The sequence below is a fragment of the Amblyraja radiata genome, chromosome 8, assembly GCF_010909765.2.
Source record: "Amblyraja radiata isolate CabotCenter1 chromosome 8, sAmbRad1.1.pri, whole genome shotgun sequence".
Taxonomy (NCBI): domain Eukaryota; kingdom Metazoa; phylum Chordata; class Chondrichthyes; order Rajiformes; family Rajidae; genus Amblyraja; species Amblyraja radiata.
In genome coordinates, this window is record NC_045963.1 from 59,727,880 (window position 1) to 59,754,825 (window position 26,946).

At 42.5% G+C, this 26,946-nt stretch overlaps 1 protein-coding gene across 1 annotated transcript in view; it reads left to right on the plus strand.

The window, feature by feature from the left end:
- Positions 1-11,576: 11,576 nt before the first annotated feature.
- cd109 (CD109 molecule) overlaps positions 11,577-26,946 on the plus strand; it is a 112,015-nt gene continuing 96,645 nt past the window's right edge. Inside the window, exons 1-5 of the mRNA XM_033026045.1 lie at positions 11,577-11,889; positions 14,091-14,251; positions 18,898-18,926; positions 19,912-20,136; positions 26,589-26,714. Of these exons, the coding sequence (XP_032881936.1) occupies positions 11,813-11,889; positions 14,091-14,251; positions 18,898-18,926; positions 19,912-20,136; positions 26,589-26,714 (618 nt within the window). The 5' untranslated portion in view covers positions 11,577-11,812. The remainder of the gene's footprint in view (positions 11,890-14,090; positions 14,252-18,897; positions 18,927-19,911; positions 20,137-26,588; positions 26,715-26,946) is intronic.

A 26,946-nucleotide genomic window follows, 5' to 3' on the forward strand; every position in this document is an offset into this window, starting at 1 on the left:
TATATGAAATAATGAAGGGTTTGGAGAGTGTGGCAAATGGGACGCAGTTCCCTTTGATGGAGAGATTGAGGACGAGGTTACCGGTGCAAAATATAATACAATACAATACAATACAATTTATTTGTCATTTGAACCCCATTGAGGTTCAAACGAAATGTTGTTTCTGCAGTCATACACACAAGAAAGAACCAAGACAACACAATTTACACAAACATCCATCACAGCGCATCTCCTCCTTGCTGTGATGGAGGCAAAGACTTATCTCTCCCCTGCACTCCCCATTCTCCTCCCGATATCAGAGTCAAAGCCCCTGCCTTGGGAATAGAATTAAGAGTGATATAAGGGAAAACTTTATGTTGCACATGGTTGGAATCTGGAATGCACTGCCTCCAGCTGTAGTGGTAGCAGGTTCCATTGTGGCCTTTAAGAGGGAATTGGATGAATACACGATGAAGAAAATGTTCCAAGGCTGCCATCGATAATGCCATGCTCACAGTTCCATTCACAGGAATCCCCAGTTCTCTATTCCTGGTATGTGCCATTAACTTAATGTTGCCTCTCCCCGTTCCTTTCCACAGAAATGGAATACCTCGCATCTATTACATTCGATTTGCCTTTTGTTTAGTCATCCAGCTATCTTTGCTGTGTCTGGCAATAGGAGTTTTTAATTCCCTATCAATTGGATAGAGAAATGTTTCCATTAGCAGGTGGCTTAAGGAACACACAATACAGGTTTAAACTTTTGGACAAATTGTGTAAGATGGATGTGGGGACACCCTTTTTTTTACACAGAGAATAGTTATGACGTGGAAATCATTGTTGGGGTGGTGGAAACAGAATCAATCAGGGCTTGAAAAGGGAATTGGATAGCCACTTACAGGTATATGTTACTGTGGGCTGTAGAGAGACTAATTTGGAAGGATACGTGGGGAAAAAGCTAGGGAATGAGACTGATGAAGATACTTTATTAACCAGTATAGAATTGAATGGTCTCTTATGTACTTAAACATTCCTGTGATTGTTTAATTCTGGTAGACAGGGACCTGTTTCTTTAAGATTTCTTTTCTCAAACTCGCAATCTTCTTTTCATCCTCAAAACCTACTTTTGGGTCGTCTCTGCAATAGCTCCCTCATGACCTGGTGCCAACTTTTGTTCATTACTTTTAGCATAGTTTAGAGACACAGCATTTTCCAGGCCCTTCTGTCCAATGAGTCCATGCCGGCCAAGAATTACCTGTGCACTATTTCAAAGTTTCGCAATTTACACAATCAATTTACCTTCAAACCAGCAAGTCTGGATTGTGGGACGAAACTGGAGTACCTGGAGGAAACACATGTGGTTACAGGGCAAACACATAAACTCCGTATAGACAGTTCAGGATTGGACACAGGTACATAGCACTAAGACTGCAACTCTACCACTGCGCAAATGCAGCTGGGAAATGTTGCTTTATTGACGTTGCTATATAATTTGTTGTCATTGTTGACTGAGAGAAGTGATTTAAATAGGTCACTCATTGAGATATCAGAGGTATGGAGTAATGAACAAACATTATCCTTTGTCAAGGAATTTCTCTCCAAAAAGTCATTCACAGTAGCTTAGTGAACAAAAATGCATTAAGAAACCCAATATAATGAGGCTACATCCTATCTATCACAGCCCATTTTATAAATGGAACAGTGTCCTCTTTAGCTTCAAGTCTAACAGGTTGAGACTGGCACTGTACTGAATTCAATACTCAGAATTTTAGTACCGTTTTAAAAAGAACATATAATAATAATAATGATGGATGGGATTTATATAGCGCCTTTCTAATACTCAAGGCGCTTTACATCGCATTATTCATTCACTCCTCAGTCACACTCGGTGGTGGTAAGCTACTTCTGTAGCCACAGCTGCCCTGGGGCAGACTGACGGAAGCGTGGCTGCCATTCTGCGCCTACGGCCCCTCCGACCACCACCAATCACTCACACACATTCACACACAGGCAAAGGTGGGTGAAGTGTCTTGCCCAAGGACACAACGACAGTATGCACTCCAAGCGGGATTCGAACCGGCTACCTTCCGGTCGCCAGCCGAACACTTAGCCCATTGTGCCATCTGTCGTTATCAACATATCAACATATCCCTCCCCGCTACCCCTCCAACCCTACCACAGTGCCTCATCCATCTCCATGCAACTAAGAGGAGTTAAAAACAAGATATTTGACAAGTGGTGTAAGAGTTATTGGGGTATAATTTAATCTTGGATAGAATAGTTAGCTAATGTTCCTGTTACTGGATGATCCAAGAATTAGAGGACTTGGCTTGAAAATTTGGGGCATAACATTCAAGAAGAAATAATGTTTTATTTTTCCCATCAGGAGCCAGCATGGACAATGCGCTATAGAGAAGGTAGAGTTTCTGCTGCATTTGAAGTGGCCTCCTTTACATCGGCAAGATCAAGCTACTGTAGGTCTAAGCAACTGTGTCGCTGAACGTTTGCGCTCAGTCTGCCATGGCTTACTGGATTTCCCAGTTGCTAACCATTTATAAAACTCTGATTATTAGCAACCACTTTCTGTTATTTGCACTACCAGTTTATTTATTCATGTGTGTATATATTTATATCATGGTATATGGACACATTTATCTGTTTTGTAGTAAATGCCTACTATTTTCTGTGTGCTTAAGCAAAGCAAGAATTTCATTGTCCTATACAGGGACACATGACAATAAACTCACTTGAACTTGAACTTTTAACTTCCCTCCCCATTTCCTTACCAATCTTTCCACCATAGGCCTCTATTGCCAGAGTGAAGCTACAAACAAACTGGTGGAGACCTCATATCCTGCTTGGCAACGTACAAGCCAACAGCATGACCATTGAATTCCCCTACATTAGGTGGCACCTAATCTCTTATATTAGGTTCCACCCCTCTCTTTCCTGTGGCCCACCCAACCAGGAGGTACCCTTTTCTTCCACTATCATGTCCCTTTCCCCCTATCCTGGTCCCTTCCACCTATATCGCTCCCTCTGGCTTTACATTGTACTCCACCTCTCTCCTTATCTGACAGCCTTTTGGCTCATACTCATCTATAGCTTTTGTCCACCCATCTGCCAAACAATCCTCCCCACATGTATCCTCATATCACTTGCCAGCCTTTGTCCCACCCCCACCTCTTTTCCTGCTTTCTCTCCCCTATTACAATCAATCTGAAGAGGAGTTCCAACCCGAATCGCCACCTATCCATTCCCTTCACAGATGCTAGCTGACCTGCTGGGTTCCTCCCACACTTTGAGTTTTAGGCAATCAGCTAAATGGCCTTCTTCTGTACTATAGCAATGTTATGATTCTATGGATTTTAATTTTAGTGATAGAAACATAGAAAATAGGTGCAGGAGTAGGCCCTTCGAGCCTGCACCGCCATTCAATATGATCATGGCTGATCATCCAACTCAGTATCCTGTACCTGCCTTCTCTCCATACCCCCCTGATCCCTTTAGCCACAAGGGCCACATCTAACTCCGTCTTAAATATAGCCAATGAACTGGCCTCAACTACCTTCTGTGGCAGAGAATTCCACAGATTCACCACTCTCTGTGTGAAAAATGTTTTTCTCATCTCGGTCCTAAAAGACTTCCCTCTTATCCTTAAACTGTGACCCCTTGTTCTGGACTTCCCCAACATCGGGAACAATCTTCCTGCATCTAACCTGTCCAACTCCTTAAGAATTTTGTACGTTTCTATAAAATCCCCCCTCAATCTTCTAAATTCTAATGAGTACAAGCCGAGTCTATCCAGTCTTTCTTCATATGAAAGTCCTGACATCCCAGGAATCAGTCTGGTGAACCTTTTCTGCACTCCCTCTATGGCAAGAATGTATTTCCTCAGATTAGGAGACCAAAACTGTACGCAATACTACAGGTGTGGTCTCACCAAGACCCTGTACAACTGCAGTAGAACCTCCCTGCTCCTACACTCAAATCCTCTTGCTATGAATGCCAACATACCATTCGCTTTCTTCACTGCCTGCTGCACCTGCATGCCCACTTTCAATGACTGGTGTACCATGACACCCAGGTCTCGTTGCATCTCCCCTTTTCCTAATCTGCCACCATTCAGATAATAAATTATAATTCAGCGACACAGTTGCTCAGATAATAATTGATATCAAATTTTACTTCGGAGTCACGTGAGTGACTACGTGAAGAAGGCCGTCCAGGCGCACGCGTGTCAGACGCATTGCGCTGCGACCGCGGTAGGAGGACGAACCTCCAAGCGGTGAGTGAAAGAAAACCTGAACGTAAGTATTTTACTTTCATTTCAGGCTGCTTTTCTCCGGAGACTGCGTGCAGAGACACAGGCAAGTCTTATGTATGGAGAAAGGTGGGAGGAAGAATAGTAAGCGCACCGCAGTAAGCACTCAATAAGACAAAGTGTCTGAGAGTAGTGGGCGCCCGACTAAAAAGTCGATTGTAAAGAAATAACGATTTTACACGGGGGAAAAAGTCCCGTTGAAACTCCCATAGGGAGCAAGGCCATAAAGAAATAATAGGCCTGGAAGACTCGGAGGAGTCTGAACTATAGAATTTATAAACTGGAATTCCTCATGGGTAAAAACAAACTCCAGAAGGAGTATAAAAAACGCGGGCTTAAAGAGCAACTGCATGGAACACCCAGAAGAGATTCTGGGAAACGTTGGCCCAGATTTGAGCCAGCGACTGAAATGCCTGATGATAAAGATGAATATATGGGCTGACCTGCCTCGGAGGCAGCACCAGAAATGTCTGAAAGACAATACAGACGTTGGTCTACAGGAGGCCCAGAGTATGGAGCAGCACCCAAAAGTGGGCTGCCAATATACAGCTCAATGGAAGAGCTTGATGTACCCCAAAGAGGGACAAAAAAGCATAGGCCTATCATAGAGCCATTGCATGTAATACTGGATATGAAAATCCAGGTGAAACTCATTATGAGGAGGAATATCCAGAATACTCTGATATCGAATCAGTTGAGGACCAGAGCCCAATGCAAAAAAGAAAAGTGCCAGGGCTGGCCCAAATGTTCTCTAGTCCCACAAACAAGGGAAAACCTCTATCAGAGGAGATAGCAGAGAGTATAAATTACCTGCTTTCCCATCATTTGGAAGACCAACGATGGATGAAATTGAGAACAAATATAAAATCCCGCAGAACTGTGCTCGGTTAGGAGTTCCAGCTATTAACAAAGAAGTGTGGAATTATATGGGCACTGCAGTAAGGTCTCAAGAAATGAGATTACAGCGGGTATTAAAATTAATGGGGTCAAGCATTACGGCATTTTCCAGAGATCTGGAAGAAGGAAATGTGACAACGTCACAACAGGATGTGATGGGAATGATGTGTAATGCACATTTTGGAGTAAATCTGTGATAAGACCTAACATACATCCTAAGTTTGCAGGGTTTTGTAAACCATCTAATATATGTACCAAAAAACTTAAGGTTCTCAACGAAGAATCAATAACCATCGGGATGATGAAGCCACCGATGTTTGGCAGCACAGCTAGAAGGCAATATCCATACCGAAGGGGAACCGGTGAAGGAACAAGTCGCTCATACTCGCATACAAGATATGGGCATACAACCCCAGGATGTGGAGGACATGGTATTTCCACAAGGGGCAATGTATGGAAAGTGACACCAGTTAACCCTGAGGTAGGTGGTTCTGGTTCTGAAAGAAACATATCAGATGTGTCCTGCTTACAAATTGGGGGTAGGTTACAAATTTTTTTTAAAGAATGGAAGCTAATAACATCTGATGCATATATACTGTGCAGTATAATGGGGTTTAGAATTGAATTTTACCAGAATGAAAATCCCCCTACTCAACATACTCCAAAAAGAATACATTCTTTCTCTAAAGAAGAGATTAGAATAATTCAAATAGAAATTGAGATTTTGAGTAAAAAAGGGGTAATAGAGAAAACAACTTATCAAAACCATCATTTTATATCTAGTATTTTCTCTAGACCAAAAAAGAATGGGGGTAGTAGGATCATTTTGGACCTCACAAGTCTTAACCCTTTTGTACAGTATAAACATTTCAAAATGGAGACTTTTACTAATGATTTGCGATTAATTTCAACAGAATGCTATATGGCAAGCATAGACCTCCAATATGCATATTACTCTGTGGCCGTGCATGTTAAACATCGCAGATATTTGAAATTGTCTGGATGAGTCAATTGTGGCAATTCAAAGCATTGCCTAAGTTTACCCAAGGACAAAAAGCTGCAATTGATTGAGGGTTGTAAGGAGCTAATTGCAGGCAAACAACCATCAATCAGGCAAGTAGCAAGTCTACATGGCAAGTTAATTGCTTCATTTCCAGCTGTTCAGCTTGGACCACTGCATTATCAGCAGCTGCAGAGAGCAAAGCTTGCAGCATTGAAAAGACATGCTGGACATTTCGATAGACCTATGCAACTACCTAACACAGCAATTGAGGATATAAAATGGTGGATTAAAAATGTGGATTGCTCTTACAGGAAAATTCTGATTGAATCACCAGCTACCATTTTACAAACAGATGCAAGTGCACTGGGATGGGGAGCTGCGGATGCCATCTCAAGCTGTGGAGGTAGATGGAATGCAGAGGAAGAATCTTTGCTCGAGACACATGGCATTAATTATCTGGAATTACTAAGTGTATTGTATGGGTTGAAAGCCCTTTGCCGAAAGGTACAAAATTTGCATGTACAGGTTCAGATTGACAACACTACGGCAGTGGCATATGTCAATCACATGGGTGGAATCAAGTCAGAAGCATGTGACAGATTGGCAAACATGATTTGGCACTGGTGCATTGAGAAAGATATTTGGTTTTCTGCAATTTACCTACCAGGTAAATTCAACATAATTGCAGATGCTAGATCAAGAAATTTCAATGACAATAAAGAATGGATGTTAAATCGTGACATTTTCCACAAAATTGTGAAAAAATTTGGGAAACACCCAAATGAGTAGATGAGTTTACGTTAAATTGGGGTGGAATGTTTGTATGCATTTCCTCCCTTTTGTCTCATCAATAGGTGTCTACAGAAGATCAAACAAGATTATGCTTCAGGATTGTTGGTGGTTCCAGATGAGCCCACACAAACATGGTATCCATTAGGGTTAAAAATGGTGACTGAACTCACTATGGATGTCTTTAGACAAGAAAACCTACTTGTGCACCCTGTAACTGGTGGATTTCATCCTTTACATGATCGTATTGATTTATTGATTTGTAGATTCTAAAAAGTACCTAGAAGCAGTACATTTCTTACATTAAGAAATGGGAACAGTTTCTTCAACACAAAATATTTCTTACCACACTGCAGACGCTTCAGATGTTGTAGAAATTTGTCAAAATTACATTTTGATGATAATTTAAGCTGTAGTGCGATCAACACAGCAAGGAATGCTTTGTCGGCATACTTATCGAGACCATCGGAACATCAAGTTCTAGGATCACACCCTTTGATTTGTAGATACATGAAGGGCATCTTTAATGCTAAACCTCCCAGACCGAGATATACGGAAATCTGGAATATGAGGGATGTACTATCACTACTTAGGGATTGTGATCCCATCTCAAATTTGTCGTTAGACAAAATTACGATGAAAGTAGTCATGTTAATGGCTTTAGTATCAGCTTAAAGAGTACAAACATTACACAAGTTAAGGATAGACAGCATGGGAATGAAAACAGAGGAAATTACATTCTATGTCTATGACCTGCTAAAACAGAGCAGACCAGGAGTCTCGGGGTGTAAATTGATTTTCAGCATATCCTGCAGATCAAAGACTTTGTGTAGTTACATATTTAAAATACTCCATTGAGACTACCAAACATCTTAGAGGTGTAGAATCTGGATTATTCATCAGCCATAAAAAGTCACACAATAAAGTGACAACACAAACAATTTCAAGATGGCTGAAGAAGGTGCTATTGGATGCAGGAATTGATACTGACAAATTTAAATTCATTCCACCAGGGCGGCGGCAACATTGGCGGCCAAGGATTTGGACGTTCCAATAGACCATATCCTTGCGGCCGCAGGTTGGGAAAATGAAAGGATGTTGCACAAGTATTATCACAAAGAAATTGCAGACCCTGGTGTATTTGGTGGTACTGTTTTGAATTCAGTATTAAATGTCTCTAGAGATTAAAATGGGACACATAATGTTACCATAAAATAAACCATTAATTAATTAAACAAGTATGATGGTTTGCATGTTATTGACTGTTTTTCACTCAGAGTCAAGCAAAATGCAGTGATACGCCGGAACCCAATCTACGGCCTGAAATCACAGAAGCTTTAAAATCTTCACGTAGTCACTCACGTGACTCCGAAGTAAAATAGTAAGATTAAACGAGAACTTACCAGTTTGAAGTTTGATCTTTATTTTATGAGGAGTTACGTTGAGGGACTACGTGCCCTCCGCTCCCACCCTAATAAGATCAAAGGTAAGTTAAGTTTGTATCACGTAGCTTATTATTATGCTTCGGAGTATATCATCTGTGATTTCACACCGCTGCTTTGAAGTTTGACGCGCGTGCGTCTGGACGGCCTTCTTCACGTAGTCCCTCGACGTAACTCCTCATAAAATAAAGATCAAACTTCAAACTGGTAAGTTCTCGTTTAATCTTACTATTAACTGCCATTGTAACAAAAACAGAAAGTGTTGGAAACACTCAGGATGTCAGGCGGTCTGAGTGGAGAAAGAAAAGAAGATAATGTGTCAGGTCAAAGACTGTTCATGTGTTTTTATTCCCAATTCCCAATCCCACTACAACCTGTGTTGAAGGAGCACAGGATGATTTCAGAAAATGCACAGCAGCACCAGCATGCTGCATCCATCCCACAAGCAATCAGGAAACACACAAAGGTCCTGGCTCTGTATGTGGATGTAAATGATATGCATCAACTTCACACTCCCTCAAAAGTGGTAAGATTTAAATCCCCATGCATGCCCCTGAACGAGGAGCCTTTAACATTGAAACACACCACAGTGCTTCTGTGGAGCCTCACCAACAAATTCAGACTGAATCACATATCAGGTGTTAGAACAAGTGACCATGTCTCACCCGCTGAGTTTGTCCAGCGCTCGATAGAAGTATAGCTGTTTCATATGTGAGGAATATGTGACTCTGATTGACTCTGGTGTAAATACAATCAACTAATATGATGCGATCTGATTTAAGCAATGGTGGAAGAGCCGCTGTCTCACAGCGCCAGAGACTGGGGTTCGATCCTGACTTCAGGCGCTGTCAGTGTGGAATTTGTACGTTCTACCTGTGACCACATGAGTTGCCTCCGAGTGCTCCAGTTTCCTCTCACATCCCCAAAACGTGCGGGTTTGTCGGTTAATTTGCCTCTGAAAAATTGTAGGGAGGCTAAATTAGGATAACATGGAACTAATGTGAATGGGCGATCGATAGCCGACGTGGAATCGGTGGGCCGAAGGGCCTATTGAAGTGTGCTCACCACTGCAGTATAGAGCAAGTAATTGCCAACATCAATAAATCGAATCAAAGTATTAAACGTTAAAATTGTATATGGACCCTGAGTCACCGTCCTACACAATCGATATTACTAAAAGTCTGTTCTTGACCGGTTTTGGCCATCTGTGCTGCGATTTCCGAGAGAACGCCGCCACCTACGGCCGTCATTTTTGGCCACCTCGCTCAGAGCCCCCCTCCGCCATATGTGTGCCGAGGAATTTTCCCGTCGATGAAAAATGACAGATATTAATATTTTTACAAAATTCCCCATTCTCTCTGCTGCTCCTGCTGGTGGGAGGGGGAGGGACTATAAAACCAGGAAGTGGTGTGCCTCAATCAGTCTCTGCAAGTGGTGTGCCCCAATCAGTCTCTACAAGATGGAGGTCTGAGCTCTGAATGACTGAACAAATGTCTACACAGCTGTGAGTAAGTACCCTTAATTTGGTTTGAAAATGAAAATATGGTTATGGTTAGTTTGAAGGAAAAAAGCACTGCCTGCAAATGGTTGTTTGGGGGGGTTTGGGTTGAAGTAAAAAGGCACTCTATCTCTCCCCTCCTCTTCCCCCCCCCCCCTCTCCCCTCCTCTCCCCCCCCCCCCCTCATCTCCCCCCCCCCTCATCTCCCCCCCCCCTCATCTCCCCCCCCCTCATCTCCCCCCCCCTCATCTCCCTCCCCCCCTCATCTTCCCCCCTCATCTCCCCCCCCCCCTCATCTCCCCCCCCTCATCTCCCCCCCCCCCTCATCTCCCCCCCCCTCATCTCCCCCCCTCATCTTCCCCCCTCATCTCCCCCCCCCTCATCTCCCCCCTCCTCTCCTCTCCCCTCCTCTCCTCTCCCCTCCTCTCCTCTTCCCCCCCCCTCCTCCCCCCCCCCCCTCTCCTCTCCCCTCCCCTCTCCCCCCCTCTCCTCTCCCCCCTCTCCTCTCCCCCCCCTCCTCTCCCCCCTCTCTCCTCTCCCCCCTCTCTCCTCTCCCCCTCTCTCCTCCTCCCCCCCCTTCCCCCCCTCCACACCCCCTACCCTCTTCCCTCCACCCTCCCCCTCCCTGCTCCCCACCTCTCAGCACCCCCTCTCTCACCCTCTCTCTCTCTCCCCCTCTCTCTCTCCTCCCCTCTCTCTCTGTCTCTGCCCCTTCTCTCTCTGCCCTCACTCTCTAACATCGCCCCCCCCACACCCTCTCTCTAGATGTGACTGCAAGTTGGGGGCTACGCGTCAGTAGATAGGGTGGTTATGGGGTAAAAGGAGCAAATTAATAATATTAATATAATATCAAGGGGGGTAATTAGCGTGAGTGCGGGGGGGGGATAGTTAGTGTGTGTGACGCTGCATGCCGCCTCCCCCCCCACAACCACACGTTGGGGGAACAGACCCAACGGGTCTGCACTTGGTCTAGTTTATTATATATATGTGTGTGTGTGGATATTCTTATTTCTAAAGTTGTGGACTTCCGCAGACGGCAGGTTCGGAAATGAGATTATCAACGGAGCACTACAGCGCGTTTAGAAACAGCAATAAGGGACCTGAGAGCGCAGGGGATACTCGGAGTTGAATAGATGCGCAAAGCGAGAGGCTGGAACAGTGCGAGAGGGGGGTCACTGTGCCGGATGCAGTGCCACTGAGAGTGCCAGGACCGAGTCTCAAAACCAGAGAGTGAGACGGGTTGCCAGAGAGAGACGGCGACAGAGACAGTGAGAGTGGAACGGAGATAAAGGGAGATTAACTGAGGGAAAGCTGGCATAGTCCCAGAGAGAGAGTGAAAGAACAACTGTAGGAGAGAAAGAGTGACAGGTAGTAGTACTAATGAGACAGTGAAAGAGTGCATGGGCAGAGAACAGTGAGTGCGAGAGTTGAAAAATACCAAAGAAAGATAAAGGGAATCACATAGAAAGAAAGTCCGAGAGAGAGAAAGAGAGAGAAAGAGAGAGAAAGAGAGAGAGAGAGAGAGAGAGGGTACCACAGTGTAGAAGACAAGTGGAGAGCAGAGAGAAGGGGAGAGACTGAGGGAGGCAGAGAGATAGAGTACCAGAGAGAGAGTATCTCAGAGAGAATACTAGTGTCAGAGAGAGAGAGAGAGAGCGCTATATAAAGAATACCTTAGTGTCAGAGGGACAGTTTCAGAGAGAAAGGAGCCAGAAGACAAGTGAGAGAGAGAGACTTATAGTGGAAGATTAAGAGTTTGCCAGAGAGAGAGTGAGAGACGGATTGTGCCAGAAGCATCTGCTGCCTCCCTGCACCATAGCCTGTGCCATCGCTGGCCGTTGCAAGACTAAGGGGAGGCCACCTTGCCCAAAGCTGGCAACATGCTGCCGCTAACCTGCACGCTGTCCCTCTCTACCTTGCTGCTACTCACTTTCCTCTGCAGCTGCCACTCTGGAAGGTAAGATTCAGGTTCAACATATACAATACTGAGTAGGATTTATTTTTAGATGACATTTATTAGTTTTTTATGCTTTTAAAACAATTCTTTACTGCTCACTACAGAGCAGAGGATAAAAATAGAATCCACCTGCACATTTTTCATTTGTACTTTTAGTGGTGCTAAATTTGTGGAATTACACAGTAATGTAAATGTTTGTTCATCAGCCAATTCCCAAAGTGCCAATGTTTTGATGTTCTGCTTGTCTTGTTCCTGGGATTTAAGGACACCAGAATTTCTATGATGGTTGTTGGATGATTACAGTCATATCTTAATAGATATAAATACATTTATGGTGCAACTGTTCGTATAACTGAGCTACAAGTGTAAGAACATAGAAAATGGAGCAGGATAGCACTGGAACAGGCCTTTAGGTCCATGATGTTTGTGCCGAACATATGTCTACTTTAATTTACTCCTTCCAGTATGTGCTCCATATCCTCCCATTCCCTACATATTCACATATCTATCGAAAAGACTCATAAACACCGCTATTATATCTGCTTTCACCATCACCCCTGGCAGCTACAACCCTGTGCAAAATCCTAGCCAAGGATATCTCCTTTAAACTTTTCACTCCGACCTTGAAGTTATCCATTTTTTTGTCTCTAATGAGACAATGACAATAAATTGAATCCAATCCAATGCCATCCAGTATTTTACATCTATTGGGTCACCTTTCAGCCTCCAATGCTCTAAAGAAAACAAGCACATTTCTCCAAATTCGTCTCTTAGCTAATGCCCTTGAATCCTTGCCGCATCCTGGTAAACTCTTCAGCAGCCTTGCCAAAGCCTCCACATCCTCCCTGTAATGGGACAACCAGAACTGCACATAATACTCCAAATGCAGCCTGACCAAAATTCTATAAAACGGCAAAATCTCCTGACTCTTACACTCAGTGTGCCAACCAATGAAAGCAAGAATACAATACCCTTCTTTACCACTCTATCTACTGATGTTCCTACTTTCAAGGAGTTATAGACTTAGACTCCAAGATCCTTTTTTACATGCTGTTGATCCTGCCTTTATCTGTATATTTTCCTCTTATGATTGACCTCCCAAAATACCACACCTCACATTTGGCTGAAAAAAACTCCAGCTGCCATTTCTCTGCCCTTTTCTAACTGATCAAAATCCTGCTTCATCCTTTGCAGTCCTCTTTACTGTCTGCAACTCCATCAAATTTTGTGGTGTTTGCAAATTTACCAAACAACCAATCTACATATTCAGCCAGGTTAGTTCTCTTGGAACACTACTGGTCACAGACCGAGCCAGAATAACACGTCAACCACTACCCGCTGTCTTCAACAGTTAAGCCACCAATTGTGAATCAAAACTACCATGTTATCAGGGATCACATAAGTTTTATATGCTGGATCAGCCTACAATGAGGAACCTTGTCAAACACCTGACTGATGTAGAAATCTACTCTCTAACCTCATCAGTCTCCTTTGTCATCTCCTGAAAGAACTCAATCAAGTTTAGTAAGACATGACCTGCGCCACCGAAAGCCATACTAATTTCTTTAATTATCCTAATTTCTTCCAAATTAAAGTAAATCCCATCACTAAGAATCCTCTCCAATAGTTTCCCTGCCACCAATGTGAGGCTCACCAGCCGATAATTTCCTGGATTATCACTACTTCCCTTAAATAAAAGACCAGTTAGCTACTCTCCAGCTTGCCAGGACTGAGTAGAGAAGATACAAAGATCTTTTTCAAGGCCTCTGCAATCTCTTGCCTCTCTCTATAACCTGGGATAGATCCCATCAAGCCTTGGGGACTGATACAGCTGAATGTTCTTCAAGAGACCCAACACCATCCATTTTGTTCTGTGCTGACTATCAAACACCCATTCCTACTAATCATAATTTAATCTCATTGGACTCTGTCACTCACTTACACACTGGGGGCAATTTACGGTGGCTAATCAACCTACCAACCCACATGTCTTTGGGATGTGGAAGGAAACCGAAACACCTGGATGAAACACACACAGTTACAGGGTGTAAGCAATGTACTGTTAGGATTGATCCCAGTATGCTGGAGCTGTGAGGCAGCAGCTCTACCAGCTATGCCTTAGGGGAACCACAAAGGGAAAGATGATCTGGATGTATGAAATTAAATGAGTAACCTATATTTATTTTTGTTGTGCATCGAAGACCGACCTACATCATCACGGCACCGAAAAGGCTGCCAACCAGACACAATATGACATTCAGTGTCAGCTTGTTGGATGATAGCCAGGACCCTCTGAAAATAACAGCGCATCTCAGCAAGAACAACATGAGCTTGAGACATGCTGAGGGCACTTTCCACCCAGGTGAGAAGCCAGGAGTAATGCTGGTAAATAGGTCTTCTGGGCTGCCCCGTGAATATACACCAGCTGAACTACAGCAGAGGGTCCCTTGATCTACCCTCACCACTCATCTCTCCCCTACCTCCCCAACCCCAACACTGTGGTTGCAAGTGTTATTTTCTATGTTGTTGTCTGCTGGGGCAACAGCATTAGTGCAAAAAACAACAAGAAGCTGGTCAAACTGGTTAAACGAGCTAGCTCAGTGCTGGAGGGGAGAGTAGACTCTGGGATGCATGTGCTTGAGAGGCGTATGAGGCACAAGGTGCAGGTCATCCTGAAAAACCCCGGGCATCCCCTCCATGTAATTCTGGAGAGTCAAAAGAGCACTCGGAACAACAACCGGCTCCTCTCCCTGCCCTGTAGAACGGAGCGGTTCAGGAGATCCTTCACCCCTGCAGCCATTAGATTTTATAATTCGGACCGCTAGGCTGTAGGGGGATGCATTTTGCAATTTAAAATTTTTAATTGTTAATTATTGGTCTTTTTAAGTATTTATTGCTCTCAGGTAGTGTCCACATTGTATTCTATGTATTTTCTGTCTGCGTTCGTTTTGAATCTGTGGGTTTGTTGGTTGGGGGCTTCTGGACATCTGAATTTCCCTGAGGGGATCAATAAAGTATTTTTTATTATTATTATTATTATTATTATTATTATTATTATTATTATTATTATTATTATTATTATTACCTGACTCATCTGCCAATTAATCCCTCCGCACATGAGTCCATCACTTGCCAGCTCTTTCAGTATTTAGTACTCAGTATTTACTTTAATATCATTTTAACTGAGTACATACATACACAGATGAAACAAAAAAAATGTTTCTCAATCAGTTCCCGTCAGTGCAGTTAATAAAAACAGAATAAATAAATATAGCTTTAACATTTTTAATTACCATATCTAAAATAGGCCTAATAATTGAAATAAAAACAGACATTCAGACCGAACAGTGGCTTTGCTTTGACAGGTGCCTAGCTGTCAAAGTATGGGCGAGGTTAGATGTGTTGGTGTATGATATATGGGGAGGGGACACAGTCCATTAACCAGTCTTATTGCCTGTGGGAAGAAGCTGTGTAGAATCCTGCTGGTTTTGCAGCTGATGCTCCTGTACCTCTTCCCAGATGGCAGAATGGAGAAGATTTGGTGTGATGCATGATAGGGGTCCTTAATAATGGAGATGGCTCTGCTGATGCTCCGCTTCTGATAGATCTCCAACAGGAAAGGGAATGGGGCACCAATGATCCTACTGGCTGTCTTCACTATTCCCAGTTCTCCCCCTCCACCTCTCTCCACCTCTCTTTTCCAGATATCTTCCCTTTACTTTGTCAGTCTGAAGACAGGCCCATACCCGAAACATCATCTGTTCATTTCCCTCCACAGATGCTGTCTGACTTGCTGAGTTCCTCCCATGCTGGGTTAGGTCAAGTGGTTCTGGGGAAGAAGAGCATGGGGGCAGTGAGAGCTTTACTCTAAATGTAAGGAGGTGGCTCACCACTGTATTCTGAAGGACAACTAGGGATACGCAATAAATGTTGGCCTTGCCTACAATGCCCAGATCCTAGAAAATTACTAAGAAAGAATGCTTCTCCCTCATTTCCCTCTGTGTGATCCCAACTAGTCTGCATTGTGTCTATTGGCCATCTTCCTCGTTTTTAACCTCATCCTTAGTCCCGTTCTTGATATGGATTTTCACTGAAAGGGAGCTTAAGGTAAGGAAACAGCATTTCTCCTTAATTGTTGGAGAAAAAAACGTACAATTTCTGCAGCAAAATCTCAAGAGCTCTCCCAGATTATTGACAACCAATGAGGCAGTTTGATAGTATAAATGTAGAGAATGTGTAGGAAGGAACTGCAGATGCTGGTTTAAGCCAAAGATAGACACAAAATGCTGGAGTTACTCAGTGAGACAGGCAGTATCTCTGGAGAGAAGGAATGGGTGACGTTTCGGGTCGAGGCCCTTCACTCTGAAGAAGGGTGTCGACCCGAAACGTCACTCATTCCTTCTCTCCAGAGATACTGCCTGTCCCGCTGAGTTATTCCAAAATTTTGTGTCTATCGTTGATGTAGAGAATGTGGCAGCCAATATGTGCACAGAAACATCCCACAGGTAAAGTGATCATGAGTAGATATGCATCTTGGTGAATATCTGAAGTAGAAACATTGAGTATAAATGGAGTCCGTGAAAGTACTGAAGAATAGGTTAAGAACACCATTAATGTTATTCACTATTAGAAGAGTGAATTTTAAAGAGTAATGGCCCTGCCCAACTTAGGTTATTTTTAGGCGACAGTCATAAAATTTGAAATAGAATCATTACTTTAACAACAAAAAAAACCAGGTCAGCACTGGCGACAACCTACGTCACCTGATGACAACCTACGTTAACTTGGCACCAACTACGACTGCACCTATGTCAGGAGAAGTCAAGCTACGCTCATTGCCGTCAAACCCAATGTCGCTGACTGTCTCCGAAAATTTTTCAACATGTTGAAAATCCAGCGGCGACCAGAAAGACGCTACGACTCTTTGGGCGACTGAGTAGACTACTCCCGACCGTACAGGCAACACCCCGGCGACCATGTGGCGACAGCCTAGTCGCCTGTAGTCGCCTAAAAAATAGCCTAAAAACAGCATTATTAGACAGCATGTCCTCAGAAGTAAAGTGAGACTAATTGGTGCATTGTCTTGTTTGCCCTAGTGAGGTCAGCGAACTTTAAATGCTGGTCCTCTTTGTTGGAGGTAGTGCCGGTTGCTAGTTCTACTGCTCCTTTACTCAGCAGACCGCCTGCCTTTAATCCCAGCATCCTGCCTTTTTAACGTCTGTTGAATTGAGAAAGGTTTGCAGAGTGCACTTGCGAAATCATAGCATGTTAAGATGAAAGAATAACATTCGGAGGGGGGAGCTGTTGAATATCATATTGCAGCCACTTTCTAAAAGGACATAAGAAATAATACCAGTATGACGATTAATTGGCTTACCCAATCCATTGATTTAAAAAGATCACATTGAAAATGATCATATAAGTTTCCATTTACTGTTTGAAACAAGACCACAGAGAATAAGACTTGCATGTTTGTGACAGGATTGTATATCATATTTGAGGGCATATGTTGACCCCATGCTGACCACCATCAACAAATAGCAAGCTTGGGTTTCAAAAGTAATGTGCATGACACTATAAAATCTCAACCCTTGGGAAATTTCAGAATAATACTTATTAGGTAGACTTCGCTTCTCACCCAACAAACCGGTTGTCTAATTTGCACCTTAAACTTTTGTTGTCCTGTAAATTGATCATACATCTGAATAGGGACTTGCTTCCACATTTCTTTTCTTTGCAAATCTGAAAGATTGAAAGAAAAGAAGGCCAGTGGACTGAATAGTTGGGCGTCACTCAGAGCTGCCATGTAAGGGAACTAAGAACTTTGTTAGTCTAGTGCCTTTCCCAGAGACAATGTACTGTAGGTGTAATTGGAATACTTACAAAAGCCACCAAAAAAGATTAAGCTGGTATTATTTTCTTTGCATATGCATTTACCTTCTTATCCCATTAACTGTAGGATCACAGTGAATGGTGGTGCTGGCTCGAAGGGCAAAATGGCCTACTCCTGCACCTATTGTCTATTGTTTATAAACTCCACATTGTGAAAGGGGAATGTTTAATATAGATATGTGGACAAGTTGGATGCCTGGGATATGCTGCCAGGGGTGGTGGTGGAAGCAGATAAGATGATTTTAGATAGGCATGTGAAAATGCAGAGAATGGAGGAATAAGGATAATGCGCTGGAAGAGATTAGTTTAATGTGGCATCATATTTGGCACAGATATTGTGGTTGGAATGGCCTGTTTCTGTGCTGTACTCTTCTATGATCTTGTACACGTTTACAAAGTCATGACAGGCATCGATAAGGTGAATGGTGGCAATCTTCTTTCCAGGGCGAGGCAGTGCCAAAACTAGAGGGCATAGGCTTAAGGTGAGAGGGAAAACATTTAAATGAGATCTGAGGGATAATTTATATATACAACATTTAAAACACATTAAAATGCACATATGGATAGCAAAAGTTTAGAGTGATACATCCAAAAGCAGGCAAGTGGATCAAGCAAGGCCATTAAATCTGATTGGTATGCACGAGTTGGGTCCAAGGGCCAGTTTCTGTGCTGTAAAACTCTGTGACTCCAAAGAATGGCACTTGGGTATTGATCAGCCATGATCCTGATAAGTGGTGGAGCAAACATGTATGGATGGAGGATCTATTTCTTATATCTCCCAACCTACCATGTTTAAGACCTTTTCATAACCTGACCTTTCTCTGTGACGCTATAATGCTGTTACACAATATTCCTTACTCTGGTATTTTTCTCTTTCCACTACCTGTTGTACTTGTGTATAGCTTGATTGTACACATGTACATGATTTGTCTACATAGCACACAAGCCAAGCTTTTCAATGTATCTCGGTACACTTGACAATAATAAACCAATACCAATATATTCTTATGTTTACCTCTTTGCTGGAATGAATCACATTTCTATCACTCTTTGAATATTTTCAATAACACTCATTAGTTTATTAATATAAACTATTTCTGACCTTATTTCTTTCAGGTACTATAGGAAGAATGATCCTGCCTGCGGTAAGTATTCCATCATGCAAGTGCAGGAAGGAGTTTATATTCCATTGCATTGAACTATTGAAAGAACAACTGGGAGTATTATATCTGATCATAAAAAATATGGTTTAAATTTCCTTTGTATATTCAAGTATCCATTTCTTACAAAAACATCAGACATCGAGAATGTTACAGGGAAGTACATTTCTGTACAAGAACCCCTACAATCCTACAATCAATGCAAAATGGACCTAACCCATTCTTGCTGTTTCTTCCCAAAAGAACACAAGTCAGGCAGAGTTTATTGTCAGATGCACAAGGACGGTGAGATAATGAAAATGAAAATATAATGAGAATCTTGTTTGGTGCTGCATCAAGGACACGTAGAATAGATCAATACCTAAAAACATAAATTATATATAAATTACTCATAAATAATGCCTATATTCTGCAAAACATTAAAATGTTTTTTAAAAAGTGCAAAAAAGATTGAGACCTTGGTGCCAAAAATGATTAGAAAAAAGCAAGGCCACCGGGTGAACGTCCAACATTAAACAGTACTGCACAGGGTTATGCACTTGCGCTCATAATATCCTTGCCAATTTAAACAAGTCTCTGCCTCCATGTGTTCCATATCCCTTCATTTCCTGCATATCCATGTGCATTGGATAGGTGGCAGGATTATGTCTGTGAACGTCTAAGGTAAATGATGGGGCAAAGGAAAAGGCAACCTCTGAAATTGTTTGTGGGTAGGAGGTTACAGATGATAGATTTTGTCGTCCATTTTAGATGTCTATTGAAAACAATTGAGCAAGTCACAAGTGAGCAAGTATCACAAGTCGAGCAAAACATGCAGACATCACAATATTGTGGGTTTATTGTTCATTCACAGACAAATATCTACAAATGGCTAAAGGATTGATATGGGGCAATACACATTTTTGACTATCAGAGTAAATTTATTATTTGCAACATGTAGACATTTTTGTTTTTCCTTCTCAAACTCCAGGAAGATCTGCCGAAAGGCTACTATGAATTGGCAGTGGAGGGATATGAAGGGCAGAAGCTGCTGTTTTCCAATAGCTCCACATTGGAAATTATTCTGGAGAGTGTCTCTGCAATGATTCAGACAGATAAGGCAATGTACAAAGCAGGACAGATTGTGAAAATTCGATCCATCTGCATCTACACTGATCTGAAGCCGTACCTGGGCAAAATAAATATCATCATTTCTGTAAGTGCTACTTGACAATTCTTAAGTGTGACCCCAGCAGCTACTAATCTAGATGTTGCTGACAGTGACATGAATGTGCGTGCACATAACTCAATCTTTGATCTGAATTGTGTTAATCATAGATCTAAAGATGAGTCCTTACCCAAACCATCATCTTTCCATGTCCTCCAGAGATACAGGCTGAGTTAAAATCATAGATTAATTGCTTGCAGTATTGATAGAGTCCATTTGGCCCAACCAGTGTGCAGTAGCTTCATGTAAGAGTTGTCACTAGACTGCTCTTTCACCCCCATACTTTGCAAATGTTTACCTTTCATATACTCATCCAACTCCAATTTGGATGCTACAATGAATCTATCTCCATTACTACCATCACGTTGCATTCCAGACTATAAGGACTAACCATGTAAATTATATTTCCTTACAGATAATACCTGGAGTGCAAAGGTTAAATGACAATGAAATATTTCAGAATCTAACTAAAAAGTATCCATAGCTCCCTGAAAGTGGCAACACAAATAGATAGAGTGGTAAAGAAGGCATATGGTATGCTTGCCTTCATTATTCGGGACATTGAGTATAAGAGTCAGGAAGTCATGTTGTTGCTTAATAAAACTTTGGTCAGTCTGCATTTGATGTATTGTGTGCAATTCTGGTCACCCCATTACAGGAACAACTTGGAGTCTTTGAAAAGGGTGCAGAAGATGTTTACCAGAATGCTGCAGAATAAGAGGATATTATCTATAAGGAGAGGTTGGACAAGCTTTGGTTCTGGAGCATTGAAGACGTGATAGAAGTATATATAATTATGCGAGGCATCGATAAAGTAGACAGTTACAACCCCTTTCCCAGGATCGAAATGTCAAAGACTAGAGCGCATAGTTTTAAGATGAGAAGGGCAAAGTTTAAAGGCCAGGTGCGAGGCAAGTTTTTTACACAGAGAGTGGTGGTTTACTGCAATGAACCAACAGATATTGTGGTGGAAGTGGATACGATAGTGGTATTTAAGAGTGTTTAAATAGGCACATTGATATGCAAGGAATTAAAGGATATGGATCACAAGCAAGCAGCGGAGATATGTTTACATTGGTGTCATGTTTGGCAAGGACATTATGGACTGAAGAGCCTGGTCCTGTGCTGCACTGTTCTTTGTTCTGATGAAAGGTTGTAGGCTTGAAAAAATATCTATTGTTTCTCTCTCTGTATTTGAACGCCGAGTTGCTGAGTATTTCCGTTTACAGATTTTAGTTTATAACTTAGGGTTGCATTCTAAATCAGAGAATTCTGGAACTGCATCAGAGGAAATAGAAACAAAATCAATTTTTGAGGTCAAGGAGTCTCTGTCAGAATAAGAAAGTGAGAAAAATATTATTCTGTTTGAAGTTGCAGAGAGGGTAGAAGAGGGATGGGAGAGCAAGGGGAGTATCCCTCATAGGGTGGGACCAAGGTTGTCCAATGCTGATGGTTACAAAGCTGTCGTTAGTAGATTAAAAGTGACGTGTTGTGATTAGGATAGAGAGAAACAAAAAAATAAAAACAGATGTTACATGTATAGATCCTGCAGAAATAGATTTATGTTAACCAAAGGCATTTGGGAATGGGAAGAAAGCTGGGTATTTGGAGTAAGTTCTTAGTTTGATCATGGTCTTGTTGGTTGGATAAAAAAAGCCCAAGAAACTAAATGGCTTGAAAACAGGCCCTTTGGCCCAACCTGTCCATACCAATCATGTTGCCCATGTGAGTTAATTCCCCTCAAGTCCCCAGTAAATCTTAAATCTAGGTGTTGACTCTCATATAGACATCGACTTATAGCTTGGAGACATTCCCTTTGACCTAACTCGTCCATGCCAACCAAGATGTCTCGCTGGTCTAGTCCCATTTGCTAGCCCTTGGTCCATAACCCTGTCATTCTTTCCTATCCATGTACATGTGCAAATGTATTTTAAACATTGTAATTTTACTTGTTGCAGCTTCCAACAATCCAGGATGTTCAGGGCTGATACAGGTAGCATGACTACATGCAAATAGGAGTTGAGAGGTGAAAATCATGCCTCCCAAAGAGCTGTTGAGACCAGGGTTTTAATAAATTAGTTCAAACTTGGCATAGTTTCTTGGTGGACAAGAGTCCTGGGGATTCCCAAACCATGGGTAGTCAGAGTTTAGATGTTGATTAGCCAAGATCCAGTTGAATGGAGCTAGAAGTTGAGGCCTGGATAGTTAATACCCATACCTGTGTGTCTGGTCGGTCTTCTGCAGCTTTGCTTATACTTGGTCTAGGAACTTGAGCACCTTCGTGAAGTTCAACTGCTCATCGAGTCTACTGTGGAAATATCCACTGTTGACAATGCTCCTAATTGCCATCTGAAATGCTCTTGCAGACCATTCACTCCAAGACCTAATTAGGACAACATCAGTGCTGACCTGTCAACCTATCCTTTTATCTCTGGAGAAGCTGCCTGATCTGCTGAGTTACTGCCGCACTTTGTGTCTACCCTTGGTATAAACTAGCCTCTGCAGTTCTTTATTCTAACAATGTTGACCTTGTCGGCTTTGGCGTCATATTCCAGGAATAAAATCCTTTCCAATTTATTTTTCCTGGTATAAAGACTATGGTATGTTCATCGTCACAGAAATACACATTATGTGTTAACATGCGATTTTGCCCAACCTGTCCATGCCAAACACCAATATTAAACCCATGTGTGGGAAGGAACCACAGATGTTGGTTTATACTAGGGGTTCCTAACCTTTTTGTCCTGTTTACCCCTGGCAACTTTAATAGCACATAACAATGTTATTTCACTTATGCATGAACAACTAATGATGAACAGATACTGGTATACCAGAACCAAACACAGTCAGTCAATGAGAGAAAATATGTACACATGCAGAATCAACAAATTTACCCCCTGCATAGGTGAAATTTACCCCCTGGGGATAAATTTACCCCAGGTTGGGAACCTTTGGTTTATACTAAAGATAGACACAAAATACTAGAGTAACTCAATGGGTCAGACAGCATCTCTGGAGAAAAGGAATATGTGACATTTCATGTTCTTCTTCGGAACTACTTCTTCAGACTAAAAGATAGAGAAACAGATTGCATTTTAAACCCATCTCACAACCCTTGCCCTGCAGCCTTCTTTGCTGAAGTTCTTCTAGTTCTCACCTAAATGCTATCAGTGACCCAGTTTCAACCTCTCAGACTCTCTCAGACAGTGCAATCCAAGCACTCACCACTCTTGTTGAAAAGATCATAAGCTTCGGGATTGGAATGGTCCTCTCTACCTCTCTTGCATATTCTAAGATGCTGCTTAAATCCTTCCTCCTAGATTAGAACATATCGGTCGTACATTTTGCCTTTTAATGTTTATGTGAAATGCAATGTTATGATTGCTGTTGAATAACCCTTTGAACAATGATCCACCAATGAGGCTGCGACAATCTCACAATTGAGAACTAGGATGAGATTCAAGTGCACAGAAAATTCTGGGTAAAAAAGTCTAATGTCAACATGACACTTGCATGGGTCATGTTCATGAAATTGAATAGGTTACAGGTTCACCAGGAAGTTATGTGAGACGTTTATGGAATGGAGTGTGATATATGCTCCTAACACTCGCTCTGCTGTGATCTGAATGAGCCCCTTTGTTTTATTTGTTGTCCATTTAGGGATTGTGCCGCCAGTTATAGAAATAAAAGCTGAAGTGCATTTTTTGCCAGCGATTGTTTTCTCGATTCACTGTCTCGGTGTCATGCATGTGATTGACTTTCAGCTGAGTCATCTGGTGAGGTTCCAGGTCTAATCTTCTGCAATAGGCAGGTGTTCAAGACCACACGGCACTTCACATCAAGGTCAACTCCTAACACTCAGCCAAAAGGTGCCTCCTGCGAAAACTGATTCCGTCCCCCTTTGCCTCATGGATGTTCTACCTTTGCCCACATGACAAGTTCCTGCCTGTAAAGTAGCCTTGAGCACACGTATGTGAGGGTCATAATAATGGGCAGAGAAACATAGAAACATAGAAAATAGACGAGTGGCCGATTTGGCCTATTGAGCGTGGCTGATCATCCAAAATCAGTACACTGTTCCTGCTTTCTCCCCACACCCCTTGATTCCATTAACCCGAAGAGCTATACCTAACTCTCTCTTAAATACATCCAGTGAATTGGCCTCCAATGCCTTCTGTGGCAGAGAATTCCACAGATTCACAACTCTCTGGGTGGAAAAAGTCCCCATCTCAGTCCTAAATGTCCTTACCCTTATTCTTACTGTGACCCCTGGTTCTGGACTCCCCCAACATCGGGAACATTTTTCCTAAGAAAGCTGGAAGCGCTCAGAAGGTTGGCACATTAACGGAAAGAAAAAAACAGCTGACATTTCAGGTCAAAAATCCTTTTGAATATTTCCACCATTTTCTGCTTTTCTTTTTGATCTCCATCATCCTCGGATTTTGTGACTTTCTTATAATAATGGACGTAAATGTTACCTTGAACTGTCCGCTGCCTCATTCATTTCACAACATTGACACAATCACAGTATTTTATAACCAGTTACATTTTTTTTTGAGGTATAACTTTTTGAGGTATAATTGCAAAACCCCAAAAAGCACCAAAGGAGTGTTTCAGAAACAATTTTCTAGTGCTCATACAGTAAATTCCCACAGTAAATTCTAATGGTCAATTTTCCTAAAGCATACTTTCCCATCGATAACAATATGGTGGCTCTGCCATTTTGCATGGGACCTTATGGACAGCGCTTGTTTTAGATCTTTCATAATGTTCTAGTCATAGAATTATCCACTGCATGGAAACGGGTCCTTCGGCTCAAATTATCATGCCAACGATGGTATCTACCTGAGGTAATCTAATTTGCCTGCATTTGACCCACATCCATCTGAACCTTTTCTACGCATAAACCTGTCTATATGCCCTTTAAACATTGTAATTGCTCCCACCTCTATCACTTCCTCTGGCAGCTTGTAACTGCCTCCCTGTGAAAACATTGCCTCTCATCTTAAGCCGATGTCCTCCAGTTTTAGTCACTCCTACCCTGGGAAAAAGACTGTGACTATAGACAATAGGCTATAGGTGAAGGAGTAGGCCATTCGGCCCTTCAAGCCAGCATCGCCATTCAATGTGATCATGGCTGATCATCCCCAATCAGTACCACGCTCCTGCCCTCCCCATATCCCCTGACTCAGCTATTTTTAAGAGCCCTATCTAGCTCTCTCTTGAAAGTATCCAGAGAAACGGCCTCCATAGCCCTCTGAGGCAGAGAATTCCACAGACTCATAACTCTCTCTGAGAAAAAGTGTTTCCTCGTCTCCGTTCTAAATGGCTTACCCCTTATTCTTAAATTGTGGCCCCTGGTTCTGGACTGCCCCAACATCGGGAACATGTTTCCTGCCTCTAGCGTGTCCAAACCCTTAATAATCGTATATGTTTAAATAAGATAACCTCTCATCCTTCTAAACTCCAGAGTATACAAGCCCAGCCGCTCCATTCTCTCAGCATATGACAGTCCCACCACCCCGAGACTATCCACCTTATCTATGTCTCTCATGATTTTATAAACCTCTATAAAGTCACCCATCAGCCTCCTACACTCCAAAGAAAACAGCTTCAGCCTATCCAGCCTCTCCTTGTATCACAAGCATGGTTGTCTGAATCCTGTGGTGTAAATGAGATGGCCATTGATATCTCTGGCCATCATTTGCAATTGAAACATAGCTCTGACTAAATGTTAAGGGCTGAAATATTTTTGTACAATTAATAGTTCTACTCGCAGTTCCAGTGGAATAGTTTAATAGTTCTATGAGTTGTGCCACTGGGTCATGTCACATTCCAAGAACAAATGTTCAAATATCTACTTGTTTGTGCTTGATGACAATCCTGTGAAAATACACTGATTTTTCTTTTACCACATCATAAATGCTATATCAATGTCGATACGATACGATAAAACTTTATTCATCCCGGGAGGAACATTTGTCTACCAACAGTCACAACACACAAGGTACACAAAAACTTGAAATGAAAAGTGAAAACAAAAAGAAAAAGACAAGCACCTGTTGTCTGGCTGCCGTGTGCACAGCACCTTAACCGGAACAAACAAACAAACAAACAAACACAGACTTATCCCCTGGCAGAGGATTCTAAACCAGAGTGCCCCTCCTCCCCAACACCAGTATCCCACCATCCCTCGCTGTGGTCACCCCACGCCGGGTCCTTCATTGTTCTTCACGTCGGGTCCCCATTGTCTTCCCCTTCACGCTCATCGACCGCGAGCCCCACCGCCACCGAGGCCCACATTGCCGCTGAGGCTCCTGCCGCAGCCGAGGCTCCCATCGCCCAGTCATTTATTGTGCTACAATTTGAGTCCTAGCTTCTGTATAAAATTCCACAAAATGATTGAATTCAATGATAAAATTGATTTTTTGATTTGACAGAGCCCACAGGGGTCAGTGATCCAACAGTGGTTGGACTTAGAACCTACGTTAGGTGTTGCCTCCAAGGAATTTCAACTGTCTGCCAACTCTCCACAAGGCGACTGGGAGATCCAGGTTGCATTTAATGTAAGTGCGATCAATCACATTGCATCGCTTCACAGATCGGGTGAAGGGAGTAAAGTAAAAGTGAAACCCTGAGATTATATATTGCACCTAAGACTTCATCATCCAAAATTCAATGTGTTTGTCTGAAGAAGGGCCTCGACCCAAAAGGTCACCTATTCCATATAACCATATAACAATTACAGCACGGAAACAGGCCATCTCGACCCCTCTAGTCCGTGCCGAACACATAATC